This window comes from Ochotona curzoniae, unplaced genomic scaffold (genome assembly GCF_017591425.1).
Source record: "Ochotona curzoniae isolate NIBS_2020 unplaced genomic scaffold, NIBS_Ocur_1.0 contig_3622, whole genome shotgun sequence".
In the NCBI taxonomy this organism is placed as follows: Eukaryota; Metazoa; Chordata; class Mammalia; order Lagomorpha; family Ochotonidae; genus Ochotona; species Ochotona curzoniae.
The window spans coordinates 20,932,066-20,943,756 of record NW_024465926.1 but is presented as its reverse complement, the minus strand read 5'-3'; the positions used below and the strand labels follow the sequence as shown (position 1 = coordinate 20,943,756).

The 11,691-nt window shown below is 50.7% G+C and overlaps 1 protein-coding gene across 2 annotated transcripts; it reads left to right on the top strand.

The window, feature by feature from the left end:
* Positions 1-1,806: 1,806 nt before the first annotated feature.
* Positions 1,807-10,957, top strand: HERPUD1 (homocysteine inducible ER protein with ubiquitin like domain 1). 2 transcript variants are annotated; one of them, XM_040982670.1, is made up of 8 exons: positions 1,807-2,060; positions 4,740-4,817; positions 4,907-4,978; positions 5,934-6,064; positions 8,120-8,242; positions 8,752-9,102; positions 9,380-9,485; positions 10,196-10,957. In XM_040982670.1, the coding sequence occupies exons 1-8, from the start codon at positions 1,914-1,916 to the stop codon at positions 10,358-10,360; spliced, it is 1,173 nt and encodes a 390-aa protein (XP_040838604.1). In that variant the 5' UTR covers positions 1,807-1,913; the 3' UTR covers positions 10,361-10,957. The 2 variants fall into 2 exon arrangements, with proteins under 2 accessions (XP_040838604.1, XP_040838603.1); XM_040982669.1 differs by having other exon boundaries at positions 4,904-4,978.
* The last annotated feature ends 734 nt before the right edge of the window (positions 10,958-11,691 follow it).

Here is an 11,691-nt window from a genome sequence, read left to right as displayed (position 1 = left end):
GAGTACAGCTGGGACTTGGACCCAGAAACTCCACACTGGAGTGTCTTAACCACTGTGCTACACACCCACCTCAAACCCCCCCCCCCTTTTTTTTTTAAGATTTATTTATTTTTATTGGAAAGGTAGATATACAGAGAGGAGGAGAGACAGAGAGGAAGATCTTCCGTCCGATGATTCACTCCCTAAGCAAGCACAACCGCCGGTGCTGTGCCTATCCGGAGTCAGGAGCCAGGAACTTCCTCCAGGTCTCCGACACAGGCGCAGGGTCCCAAAGCATTGGGCTGTCCTCGATTGTTTTCCCAGGCCACAAGCAGGGAGCTGAATGTCAACCTCCCTTCTTAATGGAAACCAGCTGAGGAGGACTGCAGCTGTGTTCTGAGCTATAGCAAGGCTCTAGAAAGGTGCTTACGTTCTGAACCTAGTGCCTGTGCCTGGGTAATTTGGAACTAGGCTCTCTGCAGATGATCAAGTTACAATGACGTCACCCTTTCTAAAAAGGGGAACAGAGACAGACACAATGAGGGAAGATGACATGAACACACACACACACACACACACACACACACACACACACACACACACACACACACACACACACACACACACACACACACCATGTGAGCAAACGGGAAGCCAGAGATTGAGAGGATGCATCCAGCCATCAAGGAACGCCAAGGGCTGCCCAGCAACAGCCCCAGATGCTAAGCCAGTTCTGTCACAGCCCTCTGAAGGAATCAACACCACTTAACACCTTGCTCTCAAGTTTCTAGCTTCCACAGCCCAGAGACAGCAAATTTCTGTCGCTTCAGCCACCAGTTTGTGATACTTTGTTGGGGCAACCCCAGCCAACCAATATGTGTTCTCCCAAACCCCATCCACAGCAGGTTTTTTCTGCTACCCTCCAGCACTGCATAAACTTCACATCTGGAAAAAACAGGTGTCCCAACAGGATTGCAACAAGGATAGGGCCACAGCTTGGTAGTTCCCCTGCAACCTCCACCCCCAATAGAGAGTGAGAGGGGAGGTGCTACAAGAGAGAGGCGTTTATGGTCACATTTTAGCAACTTGTTCCCTAATTTAATGCATATGCTGAGTGTCCTATAAGGTGGTCCCTCTCCCGGTATCTCCCAGTGTAAGCCAGGGTGTGGCCCGCTTGTCCTAGTCTGGCTAATGGTCCTCTCTAGAGGGGTGTCATCATCAAGTTTACAAGTGAATTTGCAACAGGTGCGAGGATGCCCTCTACGCTTTCTGCTCAAGAGAACAAGCACCTTGCAGCTCCCGGGCAGAGAGGTGTTCTCCGAGAATCCCAGCAGCGATTGTGTGGGCCAAAGCCAGCTAGGATAGCAAGGTAGCCTCTCTAGGACAGGCTTTGAGGCCTCGCGGGAAGGGTGCAAGGGGTCAAAAAGGGCGGGGGTGTTGCTTTGTGAGGAAACAATTTGTAGATACTGCCAAACTGGGAGTTGGCTAGGACAGACCAGCCTGCCCCGCCTCCACTCCCCTGGCCTCTTAAGCAACTCAAGCTGGGGAGCCCCTCGCCTCCTGAGGGCCGAGCCCCAACGCGGGCGCAGCGCACCCCAACATGGCCGCCGAATCCAGGCTCTCGGGCCGCAGAAGAGACTCGGGGTGACGCAACGGCCTCGAGTTGCATCAGCCGCGCCCGCGGGCTTGGCCCGCCCCGCTGCCTCCCGGATCTGGACGCCGATTGGGCCACGTTGGGCAGTGACCACCGCCTCAGCCAATGGACGGTGGCCACAGAAGATTCTGTCCGCAGAGCCCGGGCGCGGGGTGCCTATAAAAGGCACCTGCGGCGGGGGCGCGCGGCCCGGAGACTTGAACTGTCGTTTCGGAGCTTGCGGGCGCGATACCGCCTACCTGTCCCCTGGGAGCGCCGCCGAGCCCATTGCTCCGCTGCCATGGAGCCCGAGCCCGAGCCGGAGCCCGTCACGCTGCTGGTGAAGAGCCCTAACCAGCGTCACCGCGACTTGGAGCTGAGCGGAGACCGCGGCTGGAGCGTCGGCCGCCTCAAGGCCCACCTGAGCCGCGTCTACCCCGAGCGCCCGGTGAGAGGGGCCCCGCCTCCCCCTTTCTCGTAGCCTCTCGCCCAACCATGGCAGGGCCCCGCCCGCCCGGGCGCTTTCCTGGGGTGGGGGTGCTGTGGCCGCCTGCTGCTCTGATCTCCGCCGCGGGCGCCCCTCTCTTTGCCCAAGAGCTGTCACCTGCAGCTTCTGGGCTGTCATCGCCCCACCTTTCTGATGGGCCGCGGCTTGTTCACTCCCTTGGCGTCTCCCACGTCCCTAAACACTCCAAGGCTGCCCCACCTTCCCAGGCCTGCCTGGCTGCCCCAACTGGAGCCAAGCCGCTGGAAACAGCCGTTTGACCTTGGTTGGACTATGTCACCCTCCAGTCTTCCTTTTCCCCAAAAAATGACCGAGGCCAGGAAGTGCCTGCCCCCTCTGTATCCGATTAAGAATCTGTGCCGTGCCCTGGTCTTCCTGCGCGGGGCATCTTAGGAAGGGGACGGTGCAGGTGCCAGCTGGGGTCCAGAGAGGCCCAGGGAGGTTCCCAGGCACTGTGTGCGCGTGAGGTCCCACGCCCAAGAGTAGACGACGTGGCTCTTGCCTCCCGGCCCACCTTCCGGGCCAGCCCGCTCACGGCTCCTCCCTGTCATCCATGGAGTCCCTGACTCGGTTGACCGCAAAAAGTACAGTCAGGAGCCCCTGCTGAGAGCGATTGAGAAGGGCGCCCGGCCGAAGGAGTCTCCCAGATGGCTGTTTTCCCACATTTGGGGAGATTTCTTTGCTTTGTTTTTGTTGACGCATCTGTCAACATCACTAGCCCCGCCCCCTCGCTCGCTCCCCATCACGTGATGGTAGGCCACCGGCTGGACCTTCCTGTATTTACCCTGTGCTCGGATGTTACGTAAGCCTCAGCAGTGTTCTTGGCTGTCCACAGCTGTGGAACCCTCCGGCCGACCTGGCGGGTCACCCGAGGCAGGACACGGTCCAAAGGGCAAGAGGGCCAGCCTGTGGGACTGGTGTCCTCCATGCGTTTCTGGCTCTGGAGTGTCACCGGAACTCAGGGTGGCCCAGTTCCTGGGAGTGTGGCTGGTCGGTGCACAGATGGGCCAAGCAGCAGGTGCGGTGGCACCCCACATCTTCAGCTAGAGGCTGTATTGTGCTGGGTGCTCCTGGAGGACTCCTTGGATGAGGAATGGCACTCCTGTTGAGTCTGAGCACCCAGGATTGTGAATAAAAAGCCTCTCATTTATGAAAATTTGTATCCAGAAATTATTGTTAAAGCATGCTCACCATTTCTATTTTGTAGTGTAAAATAATATGAGAATCCCCATCTTTATAATAGTCACTTCTTAAGCCAGCTCTTTAAAACATACATTTTTATTGGAAAATCAGAGAGACAGATTCCCATCTGCTGGTTTGCTTTCCAGATGGCCACAACAGTCAAAGCTGGGCCAGGCCCAGACAAGGAGCTTTATCCAGGTCCTCTGTGTGGGTGACGGGTGCCCAAGCACTTGGGCCACCTTCCACTGCTTTTCCCAGGTGCATTACTGGAGAGCTGGATTGGGAATGAAGCAGCTCTCTCGAACAAGCACCATCACCCATATAGGACACCAGGGTTGCAGGCTGTGCCACAATACCAATTCCCTTCAGTGAGTTTTGTGTGTGTGTGTGTGTGTGTGTGTGTGTGAAGTCAGATCTTTAAAAAAGATGAGAGACAATTCAACTCCACAAGCAGCTGTAGTTTTGAAACCTTTTTTGATGGTTCAACTTTTAAACGAAATTCAAGACTCCACGTAATAACAATATTCACAAATGCACGTATATATATAGCATTTCCTTCTCCGGTCAGAACAATAATGAACACAGAATCCAGCAGACTCCCATGGCTTTAACTCTGGAAAGTTCTGACACCTGTAACTAAGAAGCTGCAGTGTCTCCTGTGTTATTTGCAACAGCTGGCTTTATCATCTTGGGCTGTTAAGGCAAGAGCTGCTTCATTAGAAATCTTGCATTATTGTGATGAGAGTAGATTAGCAAGTTGGTGTTAGGCAGTGTACTGACCAGCACAAATTATTTGAAACCACTACTTTCAAGTGCAGTTTAAGTGAAGTTAATTTTTTTTAAAGAGCTAACTGCCTGGAGCGTGTGGAGTCCCTCCCTGCTTTGTTGAAGAGAGGGTTGGAATCTTGCTTGTTTTAGCGGCAGGTGACCTTGGCCGGGTCAGTTTCTCAGACTTTCTCCCCTAAAGCAGGGGTACCAAGTCACACCATGTGTTCTGTAACATGTCCCCTGTAGACCATCTCCTCTCTAACCCACATTTGTACATCAAGAAGTCCTCTGAGGGGCTTCCTGTTACTTGGGGCGGGCGGGGAGCATGCTGTGTGGGTTGGGAGAAGGCCAACTTCAGCAGTGTTATAAGCCTTCTCTGGTATCAAGCCTCCTTTTTGAAGTTTGTGGCTTTGGGTGTCTCACATCAAATGTGTGACGGGAGGCCATTTCCTGGGGTAGAAAGGACGTCACGGATGCTGTGGGCTGGAGATGATTTCTCATCCTAAATGTATTTGCGTGTTTGAGATCAGTTTTAACTTGAGCACTTCCTTTGTAAACATTTTGAGCGTGGACCCTTCTCCCATGATGCTGGGGAGGCTGACCACGTGGTTGTGTGGTGGGGTCCCAAGGAGAGCAGTGCTGACCACTGTCCTGTGTTCTCTCTGTGACCAGCATCCCGAGGACCAGAGGCTCATCTATTCCGGGAAGCTCTTGCTAGATCACCAGTGTCTCAGGGACCTTCTCCCAAAGGTGCGTCCTCACACCGTAAGCGTGGGATGTGCTCAGGGCACCAGCCCAGCTGAGCGCCATCCTAAAGCACCTCCTCATGCTTTTAGCAGGAAAAGCGGCATGTTCTGCACCTGGTGTGCAACGTGAAGAGCCCTGCAAAGATGCCGGACACCAGCGCAAAGGTAAGTTTGCCTCGTCACAGGCCTCCCTCAACTCTAAAGGCTAGAGTGAGGAAACTTGCAAAGGACTTTGAAAATAGTTTTGGTAGCCTTTGTACTGTGTCATATTGAGGTTTTTTTTCCCTAAAAAGTATCAGGAATTAGAAACTATGTGCTGAGAGCATGGCCAGTTGCCCCGGACAGTCTGCTGGTGTGACGGGGGAAGTATGCAGTTCCACACGGCACTCCGCTGCCCTGTGGCTTGCTCTCCAGCTCACTGAGCCAGCAAATGAATGCTGGGAAATGAATGCTGTAACAATTTTACCCTTAGGTGTCTTCTAGGGAACCATTAGTAAGATAAAGCATAAAAAATCTGGATATATTTCCATTGGAAATTCTTGTGACTGTGCTTGAAAATGGCCAGTCTCCATGACATGGCCTCTAATGATGGTGTTGTTTGCCTGTCAGAAGCATGTATTTTTCATTTCACAGTGTTGGTTTGCGTATATGGTATTGATACGCTAATGTGACAGAAGACTCAACATTTGTGCTCCATTTGTGTTTCCTAAGACTTAGAAATTCACTATGGGACATTCCCTTTTATTCTGTGTCCTGGCACATTGTGTTTAGAAATATTCCTGGTCAAATTCAGCTTTTTGATTTAGTAAGTTCAGCACCTTCATGTGCAGAACATCAGGTAGTCAGTACATCTCATGTGTAAAACACGATCAGGAAGTGTTCACAGCAATGACAATCTCACTGGGAGACTTCAGTGAGACTACAGTATAACTCTTCCAATGGAAAAAACGATGGCATTGTAATTAATTCTCCAGGTGTTTTAATCATGTTGAACACATTGTGGACACACATCTGATGGTCAGGTTGTGAGGTGGGGCTGGGGCCACTATGTTCACAGCCGTGTGATTGCAGGGAGTTGCATCATGTCCTTTGTTCTGATGGCCCCACTCCACTTATTTAGGTTGCTGACTCCACAGAGCAGCCCAATGGTCCGACTCAGGGCCAGTATCCTGGGGATTCTGCAGGTGATGGTTTAAGGCAAAGAGAAGTTCTTCGGAACCTTTCTCCCTCCACATGGGAGAGCATCTCCAGGTGAGTGCCTGGTCAAGAACTGGATTTGGGTAACCCCCTTGGTGTCACTTTGTGGTACAAGATGTGTCTGCATGCATACCGCAAGAGAACTTTAAAACATGTGCAGTCTTTGCCCTATGAAGGGTTTTACCTCAGTTGTTCTGCATACACAGCTGTGTGGAACATCTGAAAAAGCAGGCAGCACCTGTTTGGAGAATGTAGGCATTTGATCCGCCCCCGTGGCTGTGCTTCCTGCTCTAACGCCCATGTGGTTGCCCTCGTGCTAGGACGCGCTGCTGCAGCAAACAGCTGTCATGAGCTGCTTGGCTGTGTGCTGTGTCCTGGGTTATGAACACCAAGGGACTGCTGAGGCGTGTGCTGCCAAGGGCGGTGTTAGTGATGCCTAGAAAAGAGGTGGTAGCTATTTCTTGAAAGATGTATTTGTGTATGTGAAAGGCAAAGAGGGAGGGAGGGAGATCTTCCCACCTACTGGTTCACTCCCCAGATGGCTGCAAGGGCTCAGGATGGGCCACAAGCTTGCTACCCCACTCTGGTCTCCCTCAAGGCCAGCCCTTATGTCTGTAGGATAGTTAGAGCTTTTCTGTAGGTCAGCGAGCCTCCTGCCCTGAGGTTCTAGTTTTCCTGCACTCAGGACATCTTATGAAGAAAGTACTTGGGGGAAAAACTATTGTTGACTACAAGCTCAAATTCTTTCATTCTCTAGTTTTTCCTTCTCCTCCTAGTTTTTATCCTCAATTTGTGAGAAAGCCTTGTCTTTGAGGAATCAGATTTGGTTTTCTTAATGAGAATTTGAAATAGTACAGAGAACTACATAAAGACCCATGTAACCATCTCCCCAGCCCAGTAAGCAAAGCATTGCCAACTTGCTCCTTTCTCTTCTTCCTGGTGGATTAAAAATCATTCCCATTCTTCATGTCACTATGTCACTTATACTTTAGTATACAACTGTAAAAACCTTTTAGGTCTCTTACACATTTACAGTGCCATGATTAGCTCTGACAAAATTTATAAAGGACTTCATCTGATTTTTCAAGCACTACAGCTTTTTTTTTTTTTTATGATCAAAAAGTATCCTGTCAAGACCCATCTCTTTTTGAATACTGTTTTAGAAATACTCTGGGTGTGGAGTTCGGTTAAGGCTATCTGCAGACAAATCAGACACCTGGTTGGACAGGAAGTCTTGGAATAGTTTCCTTAACTTGAGAATCGAGGCTCATCCCCAATGGCTTGAGTATTACCAGATTTACACCTATTGATTTCACTTGAAGTGGGTTTATTGAGCAGCCAGCACATGCTAAGACCAGTGGACCTGCAGGAGAAACCACACAACCTGCTCCTGATCTCCCTGACTGTTCAAAGTTCATCTTGTGATAAGACTGCGGGGGGGGGAGGGGTGTCACTGGGCAGGAAGCACAAAGACAAAGAAGAGTGCTGCTTCCCCTGCCCTTCTCAGTGGAGGCTGTGTCACCCAGCTAGAAAGACCCAAGTTTGACACAGAACCTGTTCTCAAATATGGTCCTGCTGCTAGCCCAGTGGCCATGTGCAAATCCCTCGTCCTATCTCAGCTGGACTCAAGCTCCCTTCTGTTAAATGGCAGTGGAATCCTCCCCAATATGTTGTCAGGGAGCCAGTGACCACTGCAGGATAGCAAGTCATCAGTAAGCAAGCCCAAGCTTTGCACCCAGTGCAGGTCTGCTGGGAAGCCAGGGCTCCTTCAGGAAAGACTGGGAGAAGTGTGGTGAGCTGTGGCATTAGGCCTGTGTGACTGTACATCCACACACACAAGCCCAGCTGCCGCCCCCAGTTGCGGGTGTGCTGAGCACCTGGTGCTGGGTGAGGGACTTGGCTTTCCTCTGGGCCCTGGACCATGGCAGAGGGCCTTGTCCGTCAGCACTTTCTGAGCTGCATGAACACAGCCCTCTTCCATGTGGCCACCAGGAAGCCCGGGCATTTGTCTCTTTGCTTTGGATTCCTGACTGAAATTAAACTTGGTTCTCGGTGATGCAGACTCAGCTAACTCAAAATGAGCTATTTGTGTTTGAAATCTGTGTGCAGGCCTGAAGCGATGCAGCAGGCCTTCCAGGGCCTGGCACCCGGCTTCTCTGGCTACACGACCTACGGGTGGCTGCAGCTGTCATGGTTCCAGCAGATCTACGCCCGGCAGTACTACATGCAATAGTGAGTCCTCCCTGCTCTCCCAAGAACACGGGAGCCCCCACGTGCGATCCCTGTGAAGTTCAGAAAGGAGGCATGAGTATATTTTTGCCAGTTTCTGCAGAGCCCGGCTGTGTCTGGTTCTGTGGGTGGAATAGACTGTGCCTGACAGCTGCTGCCTCACTTGTGAATTGCTGTAGGAGTGTGTGTATGGCGCATGGCTCAATGCTTCATTTAGAGAGTTCTTTCCCATTTGTGCTATCTGTAAAGTTTTGGGAGACTTTTAATTTGCTGTTGCACCGTAATTTATAGTGGCCTTTATGTTTAGTTCCAGGTGAAATTTACTAGTCGCTTCTCTCAGAAAATACATTTGTAGGTAAAGAGTGTCAGTAAAGAATTGCTTCACTGAGAAAACTCAACTGTGTGTGGACTTATGTATAGTTAGTGAAAAAGACTGGTGTAAATAAGGCTGTGAGAACCAGGCTTCACAGTGCTTTCCACTCAGTGCTATCTCCCTCTTATTTTTATTTTAGTTTAGCTGCCAGTGCCGCGTCAGGAGCCTTTGTCCCATCACCAAGCACACAAGAGATACCTGTGGTTTCTGCACCTGCTCCAGCCCCTATTCACAACCAGTTTCCAGCTGAAAACCAGCCAGCCAATCAGAATGCAGCTCCTCAAGTGGTGGTTAATCCTGGAGCCAATCAGAATTTGCGAATGAATGCACAAGGTGGCCCTATTGTGGAAGAAGACGATGAAATAAACCGAGACTGGTTGGATTGGACCTATTCGGCAGCGACATTTTCTGTCTTTCTCAGTATCCTCTATTTCTACTCCTCGCTGAGCAGATTCCTCATGGTCATGGGGGCCACCGTTGTCATGTACCTGTAAGAAGATAGAGTTTCTCATGCCTTTTTCCCCATAAGTACAAATTACACTATATCGTGACTCAAATAAGTAGAGATTTTGCTCTTTTCTGAGCAATTTCGGTCCTAGTCACAGGAAATGGGTTTAAATAGCATGCCATTCTGGCCCCGCGAGTGCCTTGCTGTGTCCTGTGTTTCTGAGCATGCTGCTGCCATGGCTGGAGGAGGGGGCTGGAGGTGTGAGCGCAGACCTGGCCGCACTGTAGCTAAGACAGACTTCCATATGCTTCCTTTGAAGGCATCACGTTGGGTGGTTTCCGTTTAGACAAAGACCGGTTCAGAACTTCCCGAACGATCGTCTTCCTCAAGAAGTCGTGAATCAGGACCCCAACAACAACTTACAGGTACGGAGCTGCCTAGGGGACCCGGGGCGGGGGGAGCTGAACCCAGTGTGCCAGGCGTAGGACCTCTCATGTCAGCTGTCCAACCTGTGCAATACCCTTTGATGAGGCTAAGTATTTTGTGGTTTCTTCCAGTGTATTCTTAGAACAGTGGCTATTTTTGAAATGGTGAAGGTATCGTGAACCCCCACGAGGTATTTCTGTCAGGTGGCAGTTAGCGTTTTTTTGTGTATGTAAATGATGTTTTAAAGCTCACTGTCACGAGTGTTCAGTGGTCTGTTACCGGGTGCTGCGCCAGCGAAACTGCTGCCGGTAGGGCTGTGAGGTAGGGCTCGGAAGACTGGGCCCTGGGAGAGCACGCCACCGCCTCATCTCCTGCAAGGAGAATGGTTCACGCTGCATACTTTGAATGAAGTATCTCCTTAGCCTGGTTTTGGAACCCTGGGTTTCCATTTCTGACTGCTGAAAGAGGCAGAATATTCATAGTTACGAGGTAGTTCCCTTCTAGCTACTTCATGTGCTCTGGCACTTGCTGCCAGGACAACTAAACACTATGAAGCCAAGAGTAGCACAGGTATGCTGTGCAGGTGGCAGAGCGCTCGCTGCCAGGGTCCTGCTGCCAGGACTCCTGCTGCCTGCCTGCCCACCTTTGCCCAATGCCTTGTGGTAGCCATCAGAGCCCTAACTGCTTCTCCTTGTGTCATTACCTACAGGAAAGGGCTGATCTGGACAGTGAAGACGCCAACCACCTCGCCCCAGGCAGGGACATGCTCCGAGACGAGCAGACCAGCCCTTCCTTTATGAGCACAGCCTGGCTCGTCTTCAAGACTTTCTTTGCCTCGCTTCTTCCCGAGGGCCCCCCGGCCATAGCCAACTGATGGCATTCCTTTGCACTCTTGCCACTGGAGCCGGTGCCAGGCATGGACTTGGATCATCTCACTCCAGCTAGATCTCACCTGGACAGGATAAAGGCACAGATTTCCCAGAACCCACAAGGGTGATGGTATGCTTTTGTGATGATGCAAAAGCAGAGAGTAAGGCGTGAAGCCCTGATAGAAATGGATGAACAAAGAATGCCTAGGGTTTCCATGTCCGTGTTCCGAAGAGCTTTACTGTACACTGTATGTAGTTTGGTAGGCATTGTAAGTAGGAGGCATCAGGTGTCGCATGCTTGTGCCTGAGGAACTTCTCCAGATGTGTGCGTGTCTGCATGTATGTTTGTACATAGAAGTCATAGATGCAGAAATGGTTCTGCTGGTACGATTTGATTCCTGTTGGAATGTTTCAATTACACTAAGTGTACTACTTTATATAATCAGTGAATTTGCTAGACATGTTTTAGCAGGACTTTTCTAGGAAAGACTTATATATAATTGCTTTTTAAAATGCAGTGCTTTACTTTCAACCCAGGGGAGCTTGGCTGAGGTGGAGACCTTTGCCAGGCTTTCTGTTCAATAAAGTTTTACTATGAATGATCCTAGCAGAGGCTCCCGCTGGTCCGGCTGTCTCCTTTGTGTGCGTTGTCACTGGCTGGCCAGCAGGGGGCTTGCTGATTTCACCTCCGGGTTTCTCCTTAGGAAGGACTGTACCACTGCAGGATGATGAGGGAGGCCGTGAAAGTTGTCACTGACTAAGGACAGACCCAGGATGGCCCCCTCTTTGCTGATCTAAACATTACTGGCTTAGGGGCCCGGCGCGGTGGCGCAAGTGGTTAAAGGTCCTCGCCTTGCACGCCCGGGATGCCATATGGGCGTCGGTTCTAATCCCGGCAGCCCCGCTTCCCTTCCAGCTCCCTGCCTGTGGCCTGGGAAAGCAGTTGAGGACGGCCCAACCTGCACCCGCGTGGGAGACCCAGAAGAGGCTCCTGGCTTCGGATTGGCATAGTGTCGGTCCGTTGCGCTCACTTGGGGAGTGAATCATCGGACGGAAGATCTTCCTCTCTGTCTCTCCTCTCTGTATATCCGCCTTTCCAATAAAAAAAATAATAATAATAAACATTACTGGCTTACATAGAAACACATCAAGGTCAAGTTCCCCAAAAGTAAAAGTAGTGGGATTTAGTATCTTCTATCTTTGCAGTTCTGCAGTTTTACCACTCAGATGTTGCACTTTTGTAAACTGACTGGCTTTTATTTTATTATGTTAAGTATGAACTTCAAGATTAATTTTTTAAAATTCTTGTGGTATGTGCTGGCATTTTCTTTAAGAT